Below are 23,072 nucleotides of genomic sequence, written 5' to 3'. Positions count from 1 at the left end.
GGCTGGGAGCCCAGACTCCTGGCTCCTGGGTCTGAGGGAGAGGAGGGCACCGGAGGCCTGGACTCCTGGTTCTGAGAGAGAGATTATAGCCTGTAGAAGGGGCTTCTTGAAGGGGTGAGGGTCCAGACAGGGCAGGGTTCACTCTTGACTGTCAATCAGGCTCCTGTCTGGTTGCCATGGTAGCACAGGCCTCCATCCACCCCACAGACAGCCAGGGTAGGGGAAAGGCCCACACCCCCTCCCCTGCCTTGTGGCCTTGCCCCCTACACTCCCTAGGCTTCCCAGGGACCCTGGGCCACTATCTCCCCAGGGGTGGGGGTGGGGGCTCCTAGCATGCCCAAATCCTGGCTCCCCCTCGCCCCTCCTCTCCTCTGCCCTTCCCCAAGCAGCTGGCTCAATCAGTGCTCAGAATAGCCCCCCTCTGCCCCAAAATAACCCACAGCTGTGGCCTGGTGCCCCCCCTCCCCAGGATAACACTCATTCTCCCCTCCCATCCCTATGGCTGATCACCCCTCAGCCCCTCCCCTGCCTCTCTCAGACCAACCCCTGCCCAGCCTCTGGCCTTGGGGACCCCAAGGTCCTGCTCCCTGCTGGAACCCAGAAGAGCAGCTCCAGCCCCACCCTTCTCAGGAAGCTGGACACCCAGTTTTCTCCCATGAGGGATTCGGGAGGCCAGTCTCCCACCCCTCCAGGGACAGAGAAGCGACATCCCCAGCCCCTAGGGGACTGGCGTTCCAGCCCCCAAAATCTACACCTTCAGGATCACATCATCCAGGCCTCCAATCTCCACCTCCCTATGAGTCTCACTCTCCCCACTTCCATGCCCACGGGACCAAAGAGTCCAGACCCCCATCCCCTGCCATGTCAGGGACTCAGGAGACTGAGCCCCCAGCCCCCTCCTCCCTCAGACACAGAAGCCCTACCCTCCAACTTCTCCCATAGATTCGGAGTCCTGCTCTCCGGCCCCCTCCCTCCCGAGGACCCAGCAGTCCGGGTGCTCAGTTCCGTCCTTTTCCAGGACCCAGGAGTCCCAGCTTCTCCTGCCCCAGACTCAGGGATCCAGGTGCCCAGCCTCCTCTATGGCCAGGACCCAGGAATCCAAGCCCATAGCCCTCTCCTCTCTTAAGGACCCCTTTTTGTCTCAAGCCCCATCTGTCCCAGCATCCTGGACACCCTGCCAGCTTCCAGCCTTCCCGAGTCACCCCACTCAGGTCCTGTGCACAGTACAGCCTGTCCCCCAGCTGAGGAGGGTGCCAGAGATTCCTGGGGTGTCCCTGTCTCCATCACTCCCCCTAGTCCATCACAGAAGAGGCCACTTTGATCAACAGCCCACCCCCCTCCTCGCGTCGTGCTGCAGACGGAGTCCTGTTGACCACCCCCCGCAACCCCGTTCTCTCCCCACCCTAATCCTGATGCTTGGAAGAGACTGGAAGGGGATTCCAGAACCTTGAGGAAGGGATGGTAGCTTAAGGCAAGGGGTGCCAGGGCCTGGATGCTCTCAAGGTCCTTGGCCAGGGTATTAATAGCTGACTTGCAGTTGAGGAGGGAGGGGAGATGGAGAGGAGAGAGGGAGGAGGACCAGCCGAGGGGGGAGACTGATGCAGGCAGAGGGGTGCAGAGGGAAGGTGAGATGGAGAGATGGGGTTATAGAGAGAGATGGGGTGTCAGGTGTATGTGGCTGGGGAGAGGGATCAAAGTGTCAGAAATGGGGGGTTAGGAGGTCTGAGGTATAGAGACCTCAAAAAAAGGGCTGAGGGGCAGAGAACCCCCAAGAGGTAAGTCAGCTGGGGGCGGGTAAAGACCCCTGTTCACCATTCAATCCCCCCTTTTCCCTGAGGCCCCTGGCCAACTTTCTCTGTCCTAGATCTGGGGGTGCACGTTCCCACCCCCACCCCTGCATTCCCTACCCCAGCCTTACCTTTTCATGACCCTGATCTGGGGGGGGATGACAGGGTGGCCAGGAAAGGAACCGGAGTCCAGCGACCCGAAGATTCGGCGGAGGGCTCAGGGAGCCGCCGGGGGTGCCAGGCCCTGGGGCGGCGGCGGCAGAGGCGGCGGCGGCGGCGGCGGCGGCGGGGACCTCCTGCCTGTCCCTGGCTCCGGCTCTCCCTCCTCTTCTTCGGTCTGTCCTGCCCTGTCTGTCCCCCAAGGTTGCTGCCACCCTGGCTAGGCGAGGACGCTGCTACACATGTTGCGCTGGAAGTTGGGCCCCGGACATTGCGGAGGCTGTCGGGGTGTCCTCTCGCCGCCCCGACCCCGTGGGGATCCCCCCTCCGCCCACCCGGGGTGCCCCCCTCTGCCGCTTCAGCCCCGGCTCCTCCCCCCCGTCCATGTGTCCGGTCCCGCCTCTCCCTGGCTCATTCGCAATCCCCCCCCCCCCTTTGTGCCCTCAGCTCCCCACCTCCCCGCGCTTGTGTCTGTCTGTCTGTCTGGGTCACCTCTGAAGCCGGTGGCTGGTGTGTGTGTGCGTGTGAGCGGCGGGAGACTGCCTGGCTGGGGAACAAGACTGCTTGCCCCTTCCTCCCTTCGCCACCTCCAGACCCCCCTGCGCCCCCACTCTCAAACACAGGCAGAAACACACATACACACATGCACACACGCACCGCCTCACTTCCCTGGGATTCCCCCTCAACACCCCCGGAGCTTGAGGAGGGACACACACACACACACACACACACAGAAGGGGTCCAATGGTGGGGGGGGGCTGCCACTGCTGTCAGGGGCTGTCCGTACAGACAGGAGGACACAGGCAGCCGTGGACGCCAGACGCCCGGCCGGACGCAGGCAGGAGGCACAGAGCCCAGGTATACAGCATCCATCCGGGTTTGGGGGGCTGAAGGGGAGAAAACTGGGGGACCCAAGACATCTAGGCAGGCGGCTCAGAGTCGAGACAGACAGACAGACCCCTCCCTCCCTCCCTCAGCCGCCGCAGCCCTTACAGACACACCCCCCCTCCACCAGCCCAGCCCTAGACACCCAGGCACACACAGATCCTCACCGGGCAGATGGCAGACGCCCGAGAGACCCCTGGGGGCCGGGCAGACCCACCCAGGCCGACACCCCCGAGCTGGGCACCGGTGGCTGAGGGAGGCTGCGGGCGGAGGGTGGTGGCGGCGGCCACGGCTTGGAGGAGCCGGAGCGGGAGGGACTCGCACACTCGCTCTGTTCTCGCACACACACACACTCACTCGGGATGCGATTAACATTCAGTCCCCGTCCGCCCCTGCCGGGAGACCCACAGCCCCCCTTCTTGGCCTCCCTGGGGACCCCTCCTCCTGCCAGGGCTGGGGAGGGGGCCGCCCCCTACCCCCGGCTCCCAGCCGCTGCCTTCCTCTAGGAGCAAGAGAGTAAGGGGCTGCAAATAAAAAAGGGAGGATGGGGCGAGAGGCAGGCAGGGACTCAGAACCCAGCATTAAAACACTGACTTTGGACCTGGACCCCAGGGCCCACGGGCTGCTGCCCTCTGCCCACTCCCCACTTTGAGGCTCCTGAAGCAGGAGGCCATTCCCAGACTTCAGTCTCCACCATGCCAGGACCCATCTTTTGGCTTCTGTTGCCTGGGAAAGCCAGGTCTGCAAACTAGATCTCCATCATGAAGCCAGGAGTCCAGGCTCCGAGCCCCCTCCTCTCTTAGACCCAGAAATTCAAGTCCTCAGCTCGCTTCTCCTTCAGAACCCAGGAGTTCAAGCCCCCAGACCCCTTCTTGCTCAGACCTCAGACTTGGGTACCTGGCCCCCTCCTCCCCCAGACCTAGGAGTCCTAGCCTCTTGCTCCCTTCTCCATTGGTACACAGTAATCCAGGCCCCCTCCTCCAGGCCTGAGTCCCTGTTAGGCATTCAGACAAACTGACCCCCTGGCACAAACCACACTCAGAGGCCCACAAGTCCAAGACTCATGGGTGTCACCCTCAGACACCCAGTCCATCCAGCACTTGGAGGAGGTCAATACCTCTGTACCGCTGTACCCCTTATTTTATTGAGAGACCCTGATGTCCATCACCAATGGGTACTCAAACATCCAAGAGGAAAGCAGTGTGTGCCCCCTCCTAGACACAGCCTGGTCCCTGGAGGGTCCCTCAAGGCCAGCTGCCTGGCTCCTGCCCTTCCTGCTAGAGGCTAGGCCCTGCACTTCTATAAAGTGCTGGGGTGGAGTGTGGCGCAGGGCAGAGAGAGAGAGAGGGAGAGAGAGAGGGAGAGAGGGAGAGAGGGAGAGAGAGGGAGAGAGAGAGGGAGAGAGGGAGAGAGGGAGAGAGAGGGAGAGAGAGAGAGAGAGAGAGAGAGCGCATGCACCTGTGAGGAGGTTGTTCTGGACTGGGGACTGGAGCCAGGGCTGTGGACTACTGACTCCAGAGTCTGGGAGAGCAGGAGTGAAAGTGTCATTTCTGAAAAGGAAGAGTCTGGGGGCCTGAATTCGTGGGTCCCAGAGAGAGGAATGGATTGTGCATCTAGATTCACGGATCTAGGATGCTTGAGACGCAAGATCGTTGGATGGGACCCTAAGTCCCAAGGAAGGGAGCCATACTTTTGGGTCTGAGGGAGGAGGGAGTGGGGCCTGGACTCCTAAGTCCTGGAGGATGAAGGTGCTGGGGCCCAGACTCCTGGGTCTGAGGGAGGGGCTTTCTTGCCTTTTGGGTGGATTGGAGCTGGAGGCCCCTGAAAGACCAGCCCCTGGGTCCCTGTTTAGGATTTTTAAAGCTCAGAGACCGGCCTTCTGAGTCTCTGTCAAGGGCAGAGACTGGGCGGCTGGGTTGCAGCCTTTACAGAGGCACAGACTGCTTGGAGGGACAGGTGCCGGATTCGGGAGTTTCAGATCCCAGCGACCCCACAAGTTCCTAGGAGGCAGCCTTGGCGGGTATATTCGGCGCCAACTCTGAGAAGTGGGTGGTAGGGGGCGCCCGAGAGCCGGGACTCCGCCCTCGGGGGCGGAGCCTCCCTACAGGACCCCTCCCCCTCCCGCCCTCCTCCCTCTTCCTATCTCCAGCTCGGCCACCGGCTCCGGCCTCGGCGCCCCCCTCCCAGAGCCCCCTCCCCAGAGCGGAGCCCACTCGAGGGCGCCTCTCCCGCCCCACCTCCCAGCCCAGCCGCCCGGCCAGAACAGCAGCCCCGGGAGGCAGCCCCACGCCAGCCTCCCTCCCTCCCGCCCAGCCCTGCCAGTTCCCCCCAACCATGAATCTCTTCCGATTCCTGGGAGACCTCTCCCACCTCCTAGCCATCATCTTGCTTCTGCTTAAAATCTGGAAGTCCCGCTCGTGTGCCGGTGAGACGCCCACCGGGGCCGGAGAAGAGGGGAGAGTGCAGGGGACATCCTAGGACTCGGGGAAGGGTTTGGAGGCACTAGGGGAACGGGTCCCTCCCAGCCGCTGCTTACTGGGGATCCCCTTTTCCAGATCTGGGGTCACCAGGGGGTCAGCTCATTTCCCCGACCAGGGATGCATACAGTTTGGTGGGGGTGGGTCCAGGAACTCAATTCAGCCTCCTCTGGCCCCTATCTGGGTGGCCTTGGGGTTCCTGGGGCTGGGAACAGAGAGCTGTGGCAGTCAGGGAGGTGGCTGGGAGTTGGTGACGTGGACTGTGGCCGCCAGAAAGGGAGCGGGAGATCGGCAGCCTGTTCTGGAGGGCTGAGGTCAAGTGGGGTCCTCGCGAGGCCCCGCCTTGGGTCCGGACTGTGGGAGGACCCTGAGGGGGCCGGGGGTGGCTGTGAGGCCTAGCCTGGGACAGAGCCTCGGGCTGGAGTAGCTTCAGGGCCGGGCTGCCCCCTGGCTGTAGACCGTGGGAAAGGGCCCGGCCCAGGCGGGCGGCCCAGGAGGCCTCGAGGGACAGCTGCACTCCAGAGCCGTTCCCAGGCTCTTCCCAGGCCCCGGGCCTTGGTTTACTGCCCATGCAGCCCACCTCCAGCCTCCCTCCACCCCATCTCTCTGGACCACAGGGATTTCGGGAAAGAGCCAGGTCCTGTTTGCTGTGGTGTTCACTGCCCGCTACCTGGACCTCTTCACCAACTACATCTCACTCTACAACACGTGCATGAAGGTAAAGGCTCTAGCACACCGGCTGGGTCCTCCTGAGCCAGGAGTCAGGTGCAGGTGCAAGGGAGGAGGGGCTGGGGCCGGGGGTCCTGGGTCTGAGGGTCCGGACTCCTGCATTAAGCCTACTGGGGCCCCGAGCTTCCAGCTGAAGCGCCCTCTCCATCCTCCCCGTTGTAGGTGGTCTACATAGCCTGCTCTTTCACCACAGTCTGGATGATTTACAGCAAGTTCAAAGCCACTTACGATGGGAACCATGACACGTTCCGGGTGGAGTTCCTTGTTGTTCCCACGGCCATCCTGGCGTTCTTGGTCAACCATGACTTTACTCCTCTAGAGGTAGGCTACCTGGCAGGGTCCCTGTTGTTGTTGGACAGGCTGTGGGAGAATGGCTATTGACAGTGGACCCACTCAAAGTCTTCCCTCTATAGAGTTGGCTGAGACTTCCTTATTTTAGGACAGAAAGTTCCAAACATGGGCTCTGGAGTCAGGTGATGTTCATGTACCAGCAGCAGCACTCACTACATGCAGGACGCTGCTCTGAGCATGTCATATACGTTAATGTATTGCCTTTCAGAGCAGCCCCATTGTACCGACGAGGAAACTGAGGCTTAAGGAGTCAAAGTGGCACATCCAAGGTCATCAGCCTAATGAAGAGGTCAGGAATTTGAAACAGGGGCTCTGGGGGACCAGGCCAGTTGGATTTTGATCCCAGATCTGCTACTTTCTATTAGCATGACTTTGGGCATGGGGCTTGATTTCTGTGTACCTCAGTTTCTCTAAGTGTAAAGTTGAGATCAGGTCATTGTGAGGATTTACTGAGATTAGACAGTATTGCCTAGTGGCTAAATTAAATATCAAGACTCCAGAACCTGAGGGCCGGGATTCGAAGCCTGCTTAGCAGCTGTGGGACTTTGGGCGAGTCATGTAATTTCTTTGTGCCTCAGTTTCCTCATCTGTAAAATGGGGATAATCAATGCCTACTTCATAGGTTCTAATGAGGGGTTAATATTGGTAAAGCACAGTATCTGGAGGTAGGTAGGAGGTGCTGTCAGCGTTTGTTAGTGACTGCAGCGTTGAGGACCACGCGGATACTTTAACCCCTAAACATTGGCTGTAGTGGTTTTTAACTGCATGGCCTTTTGGTGTGCCCTACAGAGATTCCTGGGAGGAATTTTGAGAGAGCTTGTGCTAAGTCTGCAATTTCCTCACCCCTGGGGCTTGGCAGGAGTCAAACTCAGAGTGGTCTTTCCTCCCCCAGGACCACTCCTGCCCTCTAAGAAGCTGGCCCTGAGTGGCCAGACATGCTGATGTTTTCAACAGAAGCCACAGTTCAGGTGTTTTCCTGGGAGATCTCATTTGACAGCTGTGGCTACAGATTCCAAACAGATGTCTAAAAACACCCAACAGGCCAGACAGATCTGACTGAGGATGACTTTGGCCCATGGGTCCCAGAAATATCAGAGGGAGGCTGCCCTATGCTGTGGTGGGAACTTCAGGCCTGGCTGCAGGGCCTGGACTTTGCAAACTTGTCATCATCACCACCACCTTGGGCAGAGCACGCATCTGAGGCGGGCCCATTTTGCAGATGGGGGAAACTGAGGCTGGTGGGAAGGCAGTCGGGCTTACTCCAGGTGGAGGAGGCCAGGCTAAAACCTAGGCCTCTTGACTCCAGCTTTTGTGATTCCCTCCTTCAGAGGGGGGAGGTCACTTGTGCAAAGTATTGGCACCAACTCTGTGTCCGGCTCCATGCTGGCCATTCCAAATCCGTCATCATCCTGTGGGACCCCTTGGCCACCTGGGGAAGCAGACCTCCTCCTCCCTGTTTCTTGGAGGACTAAGGTGAGGCTCAGAGGGGAGACCTCACAGGATTTGAACCCAAGTCCACCTGCTTTCAACCCTATGCTATTAATTGCTACATGCTAAAAAGGTATTTTTTTCATTATAGAAGGAAACGAAATTTAAAAATTCAGATGTCACGAATAAATAAAGGAAAATGCCATAGACCTTCTATTTCCTCTTATGTCATGATTCTAGTCTAAAGCTAACAATCAAGTGGGTACTCATCAATTTAGTGGGTATATTTCCAGAGAGCCTCAACTAACCTGACCTAAGAGCCTCATTGGTGGATTCTGAAGGATTATGGGAGCCAACTCGGAAGGCCAGCTTCCCAGGGAGGAATCTGTTTCTACCTACATCTTGGCTGTGTGGCCTTGGATGAGTTCCTGATCCTGTGGGCCTCAGTCTCCTCATCTGTATGAGGGGGGGTTAACAGTAGGACGTCCTTGTAGGGTGAAGGCAGAAGCCAGTTAATACCCGTTAGAGTGGTGCCTTGGATGTAGTGAATGCTGTATACACGTGAGTTCTTATGAATACGTCCTGATGTTCCCCACGCCCCTCCCACAAACCTAAATGCCCCAGGAGGAAGTACACCTGCCAGCTGGCCTCATTCTCTGAGGGGAGGTTTCGGTGGGTCTGTAGACCACAAGCCGCCCCAGGTGGGACTTTCAGGGAGCTGAGGACTGAAAAAGGACAGACAGATGTCTGCAGTTGCTGCCGCTTCTCCTTCCTCTGATGCCCTGTCCTGCTCACGAATTTGAATGTCGCCCCTACCAGGGCAGAAAAAAATCATCCCCATTTTAGAGATAACGAAACAGAGGCTCCAAGAATCTGGGTCTCCTGCCCAAGGTCTCATAGAGGGAAGTCTCAGAGTCAAGGTCCACTGTTGGGAGAGGTGTAATTGCAGAGGGCTCATGAACGTGGGCTCTGAAGCCTTAGTTCAAATCCCAGCTCAGCTGCTAACTAGCCACGTAGCCCTGGGCAAGTCTCTTACCCTCTCGGGGCCTCAGTTTCCTCCTCTGTAGAAGAGGATGCTAATAATAAGGGGTCATTGTGAGGATTAAATGAGAGAACACTCATGAGACGGGTAGAGCAGTTCTGCAGGCAGTGAGTGCCCAGTGGGCATCGCTGAACCTGTTCTCTCATCAACATCACTGCACCTGTAACCACGATGCCCGCCGTCCTCCCCTTCCCTTCTGCCCTCATCCCCCTCCTGCCTCATCCCACTCTCTGACCTCCCTGCAGATCCTCTGGACCTTCTCCATCTACCTGGAGTCAGTGGCCATCCTGCCACAGCTGTTCATGGTGAGCAAGACGGGCGAGGCGGAGACCATCACCAGCCACTACTTGTTTGCGCTGGGCGTCTACCGCACGCTCTATCTCTTCAACTGGATCTGGCGCTACCACTTTGAGGGCTTCTTCGACCTCATCGCCATCGTGGCAGGCCTGGTCCAGACGGTCCTCTACTGCGATTTCTTCTACCTCTACATCACCAAAGGTAGCCAGCTGGGGCGCCAACTGGAAGGGAGCCCACTCCTTCTCCAGTTCCCACCCTCCTGGGGGCCCCAGGCTCCAACTCACCAGCCCTGTACCACTCGAGGGAGGGCTTCCTCTCCCAGTTTCTGGGGACCTGGGCCCTCTGAGGAATTCAGACCTCCAGCCCTTGCCTCCCTAAGGACCAAGAAGTCACTCTTCTCGGCCCCCATGTGGCAGGGGCTGCCTTCTTGTGAACAGTGCTGTCTCCCTTTACAGAGACCAGGCGTCCCTGTCCCCAGCTCTGGGCGTTTGGTGGAGGAAGAGACAGGACAAAGAAGGGGCAGGGGTGGCTTCTGACTTTTCCTTTCTTGGGATTTGTCATAAACCCTTTTCCTGCCCTGAGGTTCCAGATCCATAGTGTTTCCATCACACCCGTAACAAAGCCAGAATTCCCATCTCCCCAGCCCCAGCGGTGCTCAGAGAAGGGAGGACCCTCTCTCTGCTGACTGATCTCTGTCTTCATCCTCAGGGAGTCAGGCCTCCAACATTCATTCATTCATTCATTCATTCATTCATTCATTCAACCAACACATTTATTGAGCACTTTCTGTGTCCCTGGCCAGGGCTGGGCTCTGGGGATACAACCGTAGGGAAAAAGATGGCTGAGGCCCTCCCCTCCATTCGTATTCTAGTTGGGGGAGATGGTGAAATGAACAAGTAAAAAGAGACGATTGCAAATAGTGAGAAGGGCAGTGACCGAAGGAAATCAGGGATGTTAGTGAACAATTGTGGAGGGTGAGGGGGTGACTTTCCTTGGAAGGGTGTGGTCGGGGGAGGCCTCCTACAAGAGATGGTTAAAGCAAAGACTTGCAATCAGGAGTCAGTGTGAAGGGAGGAGAGGACAGGAGGATAGAGGCCTAGAGGCTGCCACGGCTGCTCAGGATTAAGGCTGGGAGGGCAGGAGAGGGTGGTCTCACCTGACCAGCCTGGCTAGACCCTCTGACCCCAGCGTCCTTTGAGATCCAAGGCCTCCAGCCCTCAGAGTCCTTCCAGGATGGAAGAGGGGTAGCCAGCCTTAGAAGAAATGGGGCCTCCTCTGGGGTTCTGTGGCTCAGCCCCTAGGCTGGAGCAGGGTCCCTCGCCCCACCCCTCAGAGTTCAGGCTGATGCCCCCAGTTGACAGGTGGAGCCCTCGGGCTGACCCTCTTGCATCTCTGCCCAGCCCAGCATCCAAGCCCCTGCTGTGGGTGTGGGAGGTCGGCCCCTCTGCAGGGGCCCCATGGTGATGCCCGCCCCCCTCTCTCTCCTGACAGTCCTGAAGGGGAAGAAGCTGAGTTTGCCAGCCTAGCCCTGGTCCTCGCCATCCCTCTCCTCGGTGGCAGCGGCGGCGAGAGGCAGAGGAAGGCCACGGAAAACGAAGCGCCTTCCCAGCCAGGGGTGATTTTTTAAAGAACCAACCTCTCCCCGCTCCCCAGCCCCCTCCTGCCGAGTTTCAGGGGGCGGTGGAGGACCCAAGTCTTGGGGAACTCAGGACCTGGGCTGTTTGTAGTTTTTTGCCTTTTAGAAAAGAAGAAAAAAAACCACAAATCTTTCCACTATGTAGTTTTTGATTCTGATGACTCCTTTCTCTTCTACTCTCTGGCCCCGATTTTTATAAACTGTTTTCGAGTGTCCCGTGGGGCCGGACAAGGCTGGAGATCTTTTCCCTCCCGCGAGTTCCCTGGCTCCCTTCCAGATCCTACCCCGCCAGCTCCACTGGTTGCCAAACACTAAATTGGCAGACACCTACCTGCCGGACCTCCCACCGTGGCACAACACTCTGTGTCCCCCAAACTTCTGCATTGGGGAGGGGGAGGTGGGGAGGGGAGGTCTCCCCTGATTTTTCATAATAATTTTTTCCCAGAGTTTGGGTTTTGGGGTCTTGTCCTCGGTTTTTGTTTTTTTTTTTGGTTTTTTTTTTTTGGCAATTTAGGTGGACGTGGGCAGGGGGCTGGCCCGAGGGTCACCACAGCTCTGCCGCCACGTTTTTGTACAGAATTGATGGTTGATTCTTTGTTCTCTTGAAATAAACAGAGGAAAATGATGCCTCTCTTTTGCTACTCCTTGCTCTCTCTCTGGTGTTTGTGGGGTCCCCCCACCCGCCACCCCAGCCCCTCTCTCTGCCTCTGCTCTATCCCACGCATCATCTACAGGAGACCCGGGCCTGGGAGGAGCAGGAAGATAAGAAACGGGGGCTCCCCAAGACTCTGAGCTGCACCCCGACTCCTCAGGACTCCACTGGGGAAGAGGTTTTGGAGAAATTTAAAAAATCCAGAGATTCTTCTTAGCACAAAACTGCCCTGACAATTCTCTGTAATCTCAGGGTTGTGGAGGACCTTCTAGAACCTGTGATTTGAAAGTCATCCGGGGGCATCCGCCGTCCCCCATCATTTTTCATTTTGTTGAGCTCCTTTAAGTTTTCTTTAAAAAAAAGGAATTGGTTGCCAGCCTTTAAAAACCAGATTTTCACATTCAAACCAGGGTTTCTGGCTTCTTTTGAAAAAAAAAAAAAAAAAATCCATCAATCTGACAATGCCGGGTCCTCGTTTCTGGGTGGCAGCAGATGGCTGGAGTGAATAGCTGGGATGCGAGCTTTGCACCCCTCCCCACCACAGTTCCCCAAAGTCCCCAGGACTTGGCTGAAGTGTTGTTACCATCGATTATGGGCTGACGCTGTCGGGTTTTGTTTTTGTTTTGTGGAGGTCAAAGGAAAGTCAGACCTTTTCCGTTTCCCTCCAGTTTGGCTTCACACCTGGCCTGTATCCTTCACTCGTGTTACCTGCCTGGCCCTTGTAAGCTTTTGGAGTTTTGCCCCCTGATCTAGGCAGATCCCCTAGATGTCTGCCTAGACCTTCCTTAACCGCCTCCAGCTCTCCTGTAGGACGGCTCTGGGAGCTTCAGGAGGCGGGTAGCTGGCATTTTGAGAGCATTTTGGAAACACAAGGCAATGTATGTTGCAGGAGGGGAGCTCATGGGACCCTCACAGCGCCCTCACTGCGGAGGAGGAGAGAGGCTTAGTGGGGCGAGTGGCAGAGTTGGGGTTCGCACCTGCCCGGTTTTCCTGCTGCCAGAGCCCATGTGTTCAGCCACTGCTGTGGGGTTTTTCAACTGTCCTTCCTTCTTTCCCTTCTTCCCTCCTTCCTTCCTCCCTTTCTCTCCTTTCTTTTCTCTTTCTGTTTAGAGGAATTTGCCCAGAAGCCTGATATGGAAAATGCTGGAACTAGGCTGCTTGGGTTGATTTAGGGTTGGAAGGGCACCTCTCTGAACGCAACCTGCAAACTATCAATCTAAATCTGGTCCAAGTCTCTGGTTTGACTGCCAGCCCAACTCAGGCCCAGAGAAATTAAGTGACCTGTCCCAGGTGATCCAGCTGGTGACAGAGTGAGGACCAGAGCTCCGAGTCCTCCTGTTTCCCAGCCCGGAACACTGCCCACTCCACTGCACCGTGGCTGTTCTCTCCAGATGCGCATGGGGACCACATCCTGTTTATTTCTGCACCCTCAGCACTGAGCATGGGGTCTGCCACACAGGAAACCAAAAAAGGGACCACGGAGCCCATATTTGACTCTCCATGGCACATACCCCTTTGTCCAGTTTGTGAATGATTGCTTCTCAGGTTCCCCCATGGCCCTTGGGCGGGTGTGTTTTGTTCGGCCCATGTAACATTCAGCTTTTTTTTTTTTGGTATTCACTGTCAACCAATCCACATCAAAAGAAACAGATTTCCGGTTGTTCTAGAAAAAGCAGAAGGTTCTAGAGCTGCAGTGTCCAATATGGTAGCCTTTAGCTACGTGACCATCAGCGCTTGAAATGTGGTGAGCCCAAACTGAGGCGTCACCTTGTAAAAGATGGGGAAGGATTTAAAAAACTGAGTGTGCGAGAATGTAGGATACCTGGCTCGTGGTTTTTATACTGATGACATGATGAAATGATACTATTTGGGGTATATTGGGTAAAATAAAATAAACATTCATTTGACTTGTTTTGTTCTACTTTTGTTCATGGGGGAGGTGGATAAGTTAAAGTCAGCCCCCTGCGGCTCACGCTCGATTTCTATTGGACAGCGCTGCTCTAGACACCCCGGGCCTGTGGTGCTGGATGCTGGTGGCCCCTTTAGTTTTGGGGTTCTGGAATACAATTCCTTCCTTTTCCCCAAGACTGTCTTTCAGATATTTGAAGACAAGGATCTCCCCTCATCTCGGTCACGGACTTGCCGTTCCCTGTTCCTTAAACGACTCCTCACACAGCATGGTTTTGAGTTGGGTCCCTTGTCCCTGGGGTGAGTTTAAGGGCGTGGGGCCCTGGCTCAGCGACAGGGCAGGTCCCAGTGTCAGCCCTCACTGCGGGCGGTAGCATCTTCTCTCTGAACTTGAGCATCCTCAGCTGTAAAGGGGGCCACCTCGTGCCTCCCTCCCGTGGCCAGTGCAAGGAGAAAAGGGCTCACGGTGTAATAGGCCCAAAAGTAATAGGCCCTTCCTGCCACTGGCTCTCATCCGCCACTGTCAAGGGGCTGCCCGGGTGGAGAGTCCGGGGGGCAGTAGGGAAATGGGACCCGCTGCAGACACCCCTGAGAAGACCCTGTTGGATTTCCCCCTATCCCCCGGCCACTAGAGGGACCAGAGAGGAACAGACAGGAGGACAGAGGGCTGTTTTCAGAAACCCTTCTGGAGGGAGGATTATCTCTTTACTGATGTGGGTGAGGCTGTCTAGTTGTCGGGCATCATAGCGAGGCGGGGGGCCTTTGGAGTGGTCAGATAGGGGGGCAGGGCAGAGCTGGCATAGCTCAGGCCGTGGGGGCCCGTGGGGGGCGTGCTGACCGGGCTGGCAGCCGACGGTGGGGAGAGGGAGGTCAGCACCACGCTTCCCTCGTCCAGGGAGCGCTTGTAGGGGACTAGAGCGTCATTCTGGAGGTCCTGGAGGGCCAGGTAGGCCTGGAAAACCTGTGGGCAGAGGAGGGTGAGCTGAAGGCTGGCTCAGGCAGGGCGAGGGAGGAGAGGGACTGGGGCTGGAGGCTGGCCTGGTGGGGAGGACGGCTGTGTCCACAGCTCACTGGATGAGGGCACCAGCATGTCACCTAAAGCTGGGCTGTGTCTGCTCAGAGGAAGGGGCGCCTTCTTCCTGGTTTGCCCAAAGTCACAGAAGGGGCTGGCGGAGGCCCAGGGAGCTGGGTGAGAGCGGGAACATTCCAGCCCTCTTATCCCCTTGCCCTGCAGAGGGTGCCTGGGGAGCAGGGCTCATCCTCACCCAGACGAGAACGGAGAAGAAAGTGAAGGTGATGGCGGCCTTGGCGCTGCTGCTCCCCAAGAGGAATTGTCTGGGCTGCGAATGCTGCCACTGGTTGGCCAGGAAGCAGAATCCCACAAACCAGATGCCTGCCCAGAGGACTAGGGGGGTTGCAGGAGAGAAGAGAGGCGGTGGGGAGGGGTGGAGAGAGAGCACGCTCAGGGGGTGTGGTTGAAGTGTGGAAAGGGGGACTTGGGGGTGGTGGGTGGGGCCTGGGGTCTCACTGAGGCCTCTCCCCACCAGCCCTCTCTAAAGCACCCTGGCGTGGAGCAGCGCTGTCCATGACAGAGGTCACCAGCCACTTGAGGCTTTTCACATTTCAATCAATTAACATTTTCAATCAATTAAAATAGAATTTAAAAAAACTCAGCTCCTTGGTGGCACTGGCCACTCTGCAGGTGCTCAGTAGCCCCACGTGGCTGGTGGCTCCCTCACTGGGGACATTCCCACTGTCACAGAAAGTTCTCTTGGACAGCACTGGACTCAGTGATCTTTAGGGGCCCTCCCAGCCTGGAGACGCAGGAACTGGGCAGGTGTGGAAGAGGAGAGAAAGGAGCCTGGGGCCTGAGGGAAAGGGATGTGCATTAATTTGGCACTTACTATGTGCTGGGCTCTAGCTAAGGTGCTTGGCCTTGGTTAGGAGGCCAGGCTGGGCTCGGAAGCCTGGATCTGGGCTTCGCAGCTGTGTGCCCAATTCCCTACCCTCCTCAAGCCTCAGTTTGCTCCTCTGTAAAATGGGGATCTGAATAGGACTTACCTCCTCGGGTGGTTCTCAGAAAGAAATGAGATGGGGCACATGGAGCCCTCGACTCTGCCTGCCCTGTGGGATGTGCCTGGTAAATGTCAACATTACTACAGTCCCTTCTCTCCTTTCATCCTCAGAAAAGCCCTGGAAGTGGGGGTTTTCATCCCAGCTTCTGTGAGGAGGAGACCCATTCCAGCTCACTGAGCAAGGAGGCGCCTGAGGCGAGATTTCAGACTCGGGTCTGTACCCTTCCTCCAGCCACTGGTGGATTTTCAAGAAATTTTGTGAAGAAGGGAGGTGACTGGGAGGAAAAAGCTATGCAGAAGAGCGGCTTCTAGAATTAGCCTGGGGGTCAGAAGAGGTGACCGTGACACTGAGTGTAAGGGGTAGGCAGTAATTCCCCAGGGAGGACACAGTGTGGAGGACAGTCAGAGGCCAGCTGGGTGGTCGAGGGCAGTGTCATGGGGCCCTGGGGAGCCGGGGGGAGGGGTGCTGGGAGCTGGAGTCGGGCAGCTGTGGGTGGGCCCTGCCCGGGAGCGGGGTAAGGCTCACTAGCCAGGATGAAGTCCAGGAGCTGGAAGGCCGTCTTGAAGCGGGTGTTGGCGATGCAGCTCTCATGGGCGTCCAGGGCGAGGAAGGCCAGGCAGCTGAGGAAGGCCAGGAGGCCGGCCCCCACAGCGAAGCTGCAGGCTGTGTTGTTGCTGTTGAGGACGCAGTGGAGCTGCGAAGACTCGGTTTTGTTCTGGTAGCCGTCGGTCAGTAGGGAGGAGAAGACGATGAGAGAGAAGACCTGTGGGTGTGGGAGCGGGGTTCCCAGGGGCGGGAGCGGAGCTCAGCATCTCCCGGAACCCACTCCTCCCCCCAGGCTCCCCATCACTGGGCCAGCCAGGCTGTACACCCACTGGGTGGTTTTGGCCCCTCCCTCCCTGTCACATCCTCAGAGCCTCCAAGCTCTATCCCTTCTGTCACCCCTCCACTCAGGCCTCGTCCTCTCCCCTGGACGCTTGCCCCAGCCTCCTCCCTGGCCTCCCTGCCTCCAAGTCTTGCCCTTTCAGCCTGTGTCCCCTACATGGCCCCAGAGGTGTCTTTCCGCACCCCGCCCCTCCTGGCTCAACAGCTTCCCATCCCATGGCTCCCAGGACCCATCAGGACAGAGTCCCAGCCCCTCATCTCTCCCCAGTCACTCTCCCCTTCTGCCATCCCACACGGGGACACGCTACCAAACCGAAGTACCAACATGAAGTGCTTAGCACAGTGCCCGGGACCTAGGAAGACAGGGCAATATGGATTTGCTCTCCTATTGATTCTCTCTGCCTCCAAGCTCTTCCCTCTGCCTACAACTTCCTCCTCCTCCCTCAGGCTTAGCTCATTTCTCTCCATTAAAAATACCTTTTTTTGGATCACTATGCTGTACACCAGAAACTAACACAACATTGTAAATCAACTATACTTCAATTAAAAAAATTTGTGTGTGTGTGTGCAATATTCCAAAGACACAGAAAAGAAGCTGGGAAGGGATAAACTGAGAGTTTGAAATTTGCACCTCTTGGGGAGTGATGGGAGTGTTAGATATCTCGATTGTGGTGGTGGTTTCATAGGTGTAGACGTCTATCAAAATTCGTCCAATTATACATCTGAAATATGTGTAGTCTACTGTACAGAAATTATACCACAATAAAATTTTTAAAAAGGCACAGAAAAGTGCAGAGAGGACTGTGACAAACATTCAGTCCCTAACAAATATTAATCTTGTTTCAAGATTTTTTTTTTTAAAGCAAATACAGCCTCACTGAGATGGTACCGACCCCCGAATCCGCCACGCTGCGCACAGCACACCAGAGCACGCTGTCCCCGCCTACCCTTGTCTTTTACCCGGTTTATTTATTAAACTACTGATGTACTTGCCCCACGTGCCCTAGCCCATGTCATCCTTACACCACCCTAGGAGGTGGGCACTATGAACAGCCCTGTTTTTTTAGGTAGTGGAACTGAGGCGCAGAGAGTATAAGCAACTGCCCAAAGTTAGTCAGCAAGTAAGGGACAGGGCCTGGATCTGAACCCAAGCTGCCTGGCTCTTGAGTCCGCCTTAAGCCCTGGCTGTATATACGGCCTCTGGCTGGACCCGACGCCTTGAGGGCAGTGGTCCCTATCACTGTGATTCAGAGACAACCTGAGGCCCAGTTATTGGTTTCAGACAGTCACAATGAAGTGTGGCAAAGGCCACCCCGGATGTGGAAGGAACCCCTGTGTGTACATTGTGAGGGATGGGAACTGGTCCAGGAAGTCTTCCTGGATGAGGCAGTGCCTGTAAGGAACATGGCAGGATGAAGAAGGCTACAAGACTGGATGCTGTCTAGGGGTCAGTAGGGAGCCACGGAAGGGCTGTGAGCAGGGCAGGGGCAGCTCTGGGTGTTTGAAGACCCCTCTGGGGCCATGTAGAGATGGACCAGATTGGGTAAGACTGCAGGCTGGGGAGGAGATTGGGGCCTGCAGTCGGGGAGAGTCCTGGTTTGAGCAGGCACCAAAGTCAGGGGGAAGAATTTAGGAGGAAGTTAAGGTGAGCTCTGAACTGGACCTTAAAGAATGAGAGGTTTTCCAGGCATATGGGAGTAAGGGCATTCCAGGCAGCGCGAACCATGTGTACAAAAAACTAGTTGCCTCAGAGTGAAGCTCCTTCAGGGGCTGGAGAGAAATCCCATCTGAGGGAGCTGGTGGGAGGTGAGGCTGGAAACTTGGGTGGGAGCCAGACCCTCGGAGGCCTTGGACACCAGACCAAGGAGCCTGGACTTGGGAGCCATGGAAAGTTAAAGTCCTAATTGGGGCTTTACTTTATGAGTGGAAGGGTTCTGAGCACAGGATGACCTGGTTCAGACCCGGGAGTTAGAGACAATCTCCTGAGCTACGATGGATGGGAGGGCCATGACAGCTCAGAGAGGAGATTGGTGGGAGGGTCCAGAAAGAAACGCTGAGGCTGGAGCTCTGGGGAATCTGGTGACATTTAGGACGTAAAATTGGACTTGGTAATTGATTGGATGCGGTGGCGTTGGGGACCGGAGGGAGGGAGTAGGCAAGGGAAAGGGAATTCATCAGAAGTTGAACTCCTCCTGGACAGGGTCCAGCTGGGACCCTTCTCTCCATGCCCGGCCCCCAGCACCAGAATGGACCTCAGCACACGCGTTGAAAGAGTGAATGACTTTGGCTCTCCTGTTTTGCTCTGGCCCTGCCCTTCGGAAGGGGGAACGTGGGAGGCAAAGGACTGACCCCTAAACTCGGCCTCTGTTCATCTTCAACTCTCCTTTGCCTTAATTGCTTTCTCTGAACAAAAATAACCGAGAAAAGACAGGGGAAGGGGGAGGGTGTAGCTTGGTGGTAGAGCGTGTGCTTAGCATGCATGAGGTCCTGGGTTCAATCCCCAGTACCGCCATTAAAATAAAACAAACATATAAATAAAATAAACCTAATTACCTTCCCCACCAAAAAAAACAAAAAACAAAAAACAAAAAACAAACCCACACCAAATTAATAATAATAATCACTAGTCCCCCTTTTTGTCCGGCACCATAATATTAAGTGAGGGTGTTTACATCCATCCCCTATTCGGGGCTGAGGAGCTGAGTCTGTGGAAGGGGAGCATCTTGCCCTGCTGGTCAGAGGCAGAGCCAGGTCAAGGACGGGAAGGCCCATTGATCATTTCTGAGCCTGTATTCGTGACGGGCGCTGCCACCCTGAAGCCTCAGGCCAACCCGGTGTGAGACAGGTTACTAATTCATTGTTGTTTCACAGGTGATAAATCGAAGACATTATGGTGCCGTGGAAAGAGCCAGACGCTTCTGACTCCACCAGCTGTGTGGCCTTGGGCAGATAGATCGCTCCCCTCCTGGAGACTCAGTTTCCCAGTCTGCCTCTGTGGGGAAGGGGGGGTGCCTGGCCTTGAGATTCATCCTCACATCTGGCCCAGAGAGGGGAGGTGTCCTCTAAAGGTCAGTCAGCGGTGGAGGCAGGGAGCGGGGATTGGAATCCAGCCCTCCTGCCTTCCAGGCCCATGGGCCGGCTGTCCACTGACCCCGAGAACCTTGGGCGGCAGCGCCAGCCCAGGGCACCCTGGAGATGCAAGGAGCGGGAACTCATCTGGGCTGAGGGGACCTCTCGCCCTCTGAAGCCTGAGTCCAACCTCCTTCCACACCCTTCCCATCCTGTCCCCAGGGAGGGAGCAAAGATTCATCAGTTAAGGCACCAGCTGGCAGGCGGCCGTGAGAAGGACAAGAGCACCAGCTGCCCAGAGACTCCCTACCGAGGAGCCGGGCCAGGGGGGCTGGAGGAGAGGGCTGGCGGGCGGGAGAATGGAGGCAGCAGGCAAAGTCCGTGACTGGAACGTCTGGCCCGGTTGGCGGCCCTCCCCCAACCCTTCCTGACTCCAGTCCACACCAGCTGGGCCTCCTCCTCCCTGGCCACCCGCCCTTCTTTCTGAAGCATCAGAAGTATCTTTTGACTGGCTCGCTGGCTGGCTGATGTCCTTGGACAAGTCCCTCAACCTCTGTGAGCCTCAGTTTCCCCTTTAGGTCCAACGAGTGTGATAACACCCACGTCACAGCGTCGTGGTAAGGAGCGGAAGAGCCGGCCCCAGGGAGGGACTTGGAATTGGGATGTGGAATTCCTAAGTCCCCTCTTCCCCTGGATGAGACGACAGTGGACGCAAGTCCCCACCACCCTTTGCCCCCCACACCCCTCTCTCTCCTCCATTCCAGGTCATGGTTTGTCCCAATAATAATTGCTATTTGAGAAAAGATTACGACTGGTCAGGCCCACGCTTATCAGTTTAGGGGCATTAATTTGTATGATGTTCACAACAGTCTTTCTTGGTGAGCAGGAAGGACTAGACACAGGAGGGTAGAGAGGTTCAGAGAAATCAAGTCACTTGCTCAAGGTCACACAGACCTTGGGTGACCTGGGAAGTTATCAAATAAGACAGGGCTCTTGTGGAGGGTGGATAGCTCAGTGGTAGAGCACGTGCTTAGCATGCTTGAGGTCCTGGGTTCAATCCCTAGTACCTCCATTAAAAAAAATTATATAAATAAGCCTAATTAACCCACCACCAAAAAATCTAAAACAAAAAAAACGGGGCACTTTTGAGAATGAAAAGTGGTGCTGCTGATAATAACACCAGGAGTGACCCAGGCAAGAAGTGGAGAATGTCGCTCTACATGGACAGCATGGGGCTAGACTAAGATGCTCAGCTGGGCCTGATCCATCCTGGATTAGGACCCTAGGTTCAGTCCAGGGTACCCCTCCTATGCCCCAGACTCTGATCACATCTCATCTTCTCCCTGGGCCTCAGTTCCCAACTCTGTCAAGGGAGGGCAAGGGAGCCAGCACAGCATAAAGCCCAGAGTCACCACTCTAACCCCTCATGTACTGAGGTCCAGAGAGGGGCAGTCATTGGCTTGGTCACACAGCAAAGTCTGGGGTTGAATGAGGATTTGACCCCAGGCATCTTGACTCTTTGGGAATGTGGTAATGATGAAATGAATGCAGGTGTAGGCCTCGCTTGGCACAGTGGCCAACACAGTGCCCACCCAGTGCCCACCCAGGCCCTGATATCTTAGGTCTGTGTTACATATTTTCTTCCTACCTCTGTGTATCTCTTTCTTCCCAGAGCTCCCAGCCCCTGCTCCTCTCTGGGTCCATTGTCTGAGAGGTGGAAAATGAATGGGCTCTGGCATCTCACAGACCCCAGTTTGAATCCCTGCTTCGCCTCTTACTCTGTGACCTTAGTCAATGCTGTCCAATGGAACTTTCCACCTTGATGGAAATGTTGTAGATCCTTACCGTCCAGTGTGAGAGCCACCAGCCACAGTGGTTGTTGGGTACCTGAAATGTGGCCACTGTGACTGAGGCACAGAATGTTTTATTTTAATTGTTTTAAATTAGTATAGCCACTATGTGGCCTGTGGCTACCCCACTGGCCAGCATAGCCTTTTAAAAAATTATTTAACTTTCTCTGATCCTCAGTTTTCTTATCTCAAAACTGGGGCTCACAGCACCCACTCTGAAGGGTCATTTCTTCCCAAGAGAGTTGATAAGTGCTTAGAATAGCGCAGGGCTTATGATTAGATGTTCAGTAAAAATTGCCTTCAGTTACAAGCTCCCTTTTGCCTTGTTCTCCCCATCGGACCCCTTTTATACCCCCACTCCCTCTGCACTGGGTCTGAGAGGTGAGAACTCCTGTTTCCGGTCACCCACGGGGCAGCCGGGCCACAGGAGGGCCTCACCCCTGCGAAGATCCGAGTGATCGTCTTTAGCCTCTTGAGAAACTGCACAGCTTCACTGTCGGCCAGGTCCTGGAGGCTTTCTGGGATGTGCATGGCAGCTGCTCTGCTTCCCTGATCCCCGGAGGCCGGGGCAGGGATGCTGGGTGCTGCCTGCTGGGCACCGCCGTCCGGAGGCTCCAGGCCCAATCTGGGGGCTCGGCTGCTGCAAGATAAGAGGGAAAGGGATGATGGTTAGAGTCCAAGGGATGGGGTAAAGGGGCTGCCAGGGGTCCTAGGAGTAGGGGACATGGGATGGGGGTTCTGGGGGGGTCCCAGGAATTGGGTTATGTCAGGGGGAGGGGTCTGCCAGGGTCCTTAGGAGCCGGTGCATGGGGTGAAGGGGCTGCTGGGGGTCCTAGAGATGGGGCACAGAGTAAAAGGATGGCTGATGGTCCCATGATGCTTGGGGTGCAGGGTGAGGGTCTTCTGAGAATTCTAGAAGTAAGGGTGCAGGGTGAGGGGGCTGCTGGGGGGTCCCAGGAGTCAGGAATGCAGGCTGTGGGGTGAGGGGGCCAGAGCCTGAGAGGTGGAGGTGCAGGGCGAGGGGATTCCAGGCCAGGGAGAAGGGGTAGGATGTTGGGGTGATTTCCTTGACCCAAGAGCCAGAGGTCCCATTTTAAGGACAGTGTTAGAGGAATTTTCGAGGGACCAGGGGTGCTGGAATGGAGATTAGAAACACTAGGAGGTCTGAATCAGGGGATCCCTTTCAGGTTTTGGGGTGACAGCACCCACAATGGAGACACCAGGCATCTCCAGGTAGATTTTAGGCTGTCCTTGTGATTTGGGGTGATTTCCTTAAGAATCAGGGCCCCCGCTTAGAAATTCAGCTCCATCTTCATCAAAGTACATTTCCTCAAGTGGCAGGTCTGGACCTCAGATGTGTGGGAAACATGGGCTCCGAGCTGAGCTGTCGCCTCAGAATGAGGAGGCCGTGCCCCTGGCACTAAGTTACCTTCAGAGGAATGGAGTCTTCCCTTTAAGGACGTGGAATGGGGGTGGTGGGGCTCGAGGGCGGTGAGGCTTGGGGATTATGCTGCCTGACGAAGTCACCCCTACTGTGGAGGCCCGGTCCGCGTCACCTGGAGGCCTACTCTTCCTTCCGCCCACCCTCCCTGCTTGGTCCCTGACGCTACCTCAGCCTTCTTTTGGTTCCTCTTTTTCCCGCCTTTTCCTTCCTCCACAGATGATTGGCTGCGCCAAAGCCCCGCCCATTTATTTCCCCGCCTACTTGGGAGGGGACACGAGCCAGGGCGTGGCCTCAGAGGACGTTGGCCCGCCCGCCGTTGGCGGACTGCGCGCGGGAGGTCTGCCCCGCCCCAGCCGTCCCGGGAGTCTCGCGCCTGCCCCGCCCCTTTTCCTTTAAG

The 23,072-nt window shown here is 56.4% G+C and overlaps 2 protein-coding genes across 2 annotated transcripts; one reads left to right on the top strand and one right to left on the bottom strand.

Moving 5' to 3' along the window:
- Nucleotides 1-4,972: 4,972 nt before the first annotated feature.
- On the top strand, nt 4,973-11,432 carry KDELR1 (KDEL endoplasmic reticulum protein retention receptor 1). Its single transcript, XM_010991701.3, has 5 exons — nt 4,973-5,256; nt 5,926-6,026; nt 6,200-6,358; nt 9,104-9,356; nt 10,647-11,432. Exons 1-5 carry the CDS (start codon nt 5,166-5,168, stop codon nt 10,679-10,681), a joined length of 639 nt encoding a protein of 212 aa, XP_010990003.1. The 5' UTR covers nt 4,973-5,165; the 3' UTR covers nt 10,682-11,432.
- Nucleotides 11,433-14,019: 2,587 nt separating this feature from the next.
- Nucleotides 14,020-22,868, bottom strand: SYNGR4 (synaptogyrin 4). The gene is made up of 5 exons (XM_031457498.2): nt 22,788-22,868; nt 21,670-21,868; nt 15,953-16,190; nt 14,617-14,756; nt 14,020-14,312 (listed from the first exon to the last, which is right to left on the bottom strand). Exons 2-5 carry the CDS (start codon nt 21,760-21,762, stop codon nt 14,079-14,081), a joined length of 705 nt encoding a protein of 234 aa, XP_031313358.1. The 5' UTR covers nt 21,763-21,868; nt 22,788-22,868; the 3' UTR covers nt 14,020-14,078.
- Between the last annotated feature and the right edge of the window lie 204 nt (nt 22,869-23,072).

Source organism: Camelus dromedarius, chromosome 9 (genome assembly GCF_036321535.1).
Source record: "Camelus dromedarius isolate mCamDro1 chromosome 9, mCamDro1.pat, whole genome shotgun sequence".
In the NCBI taxonomy this organism is placed as follows: domain Eukaryota; kingdom Metazoa; phylum Chordata; class Mammalia; order Artiodactyla; family Camelidae; genus Camelus; species Camelus dromedarius.
Note: the sequence above shows the minus strand (reverse complement) of the source record. Positions and strands in the feature narration are given on the sequence as shown.

What these genes read in the sequence shown, in the direction of transcription:
- SYNGR4 (XM_031457498.2), bottom strand. Translation starts at nt 21,762, where the DNA reads ATGCACATCCCAGAAAGCCTCCAGGACCTGGCCGACAGTGAAGCTGTG. An exon ending in TCACTCGGATCTTCGCAGGG is followed by an intron (nt 16,191 to 21,669) that starts GTGAGGCCCTCC and finishes CCACACCCACAG; the next exon opens with GTCTTCTCTCTCATCGTCTT. An exon ending in TCTTCTCCGTTCTCGTCTGG is followed by an intron (nt 14,313 to 14,616) that starts GTGAGGATGAGC and finishes CTCTGCCCACAG; the next exon opens with GTTTTCCAGGCCTACCTGGC.
- KDELR1 (XM_010991701.3), top strand. Translation starts at nt 5,166, where the DNA reads ATGAATCTCTTCCGATTCCTGGGAGACCTCTCCCACCTCCTAGCCATC. An exon ending in TCTACAACACGTGCATGAAG is followed by an intron (nt 6,027 to 6,199) that starts GTAAAGGCTCTA and finishes TCCCCGTTGTAG; the next exon opens with GTGGTCTACATAGCCTGCTC. An exon ending in CTACCTCTACATCACCAAAG is followed by an intron (nt 9,357 to 10,646) that starts GTAGCCAGCTGG and finishes CTCTCCTGACAG; the next exon opens with TCCTGAAGGGGAAGAAGCTG.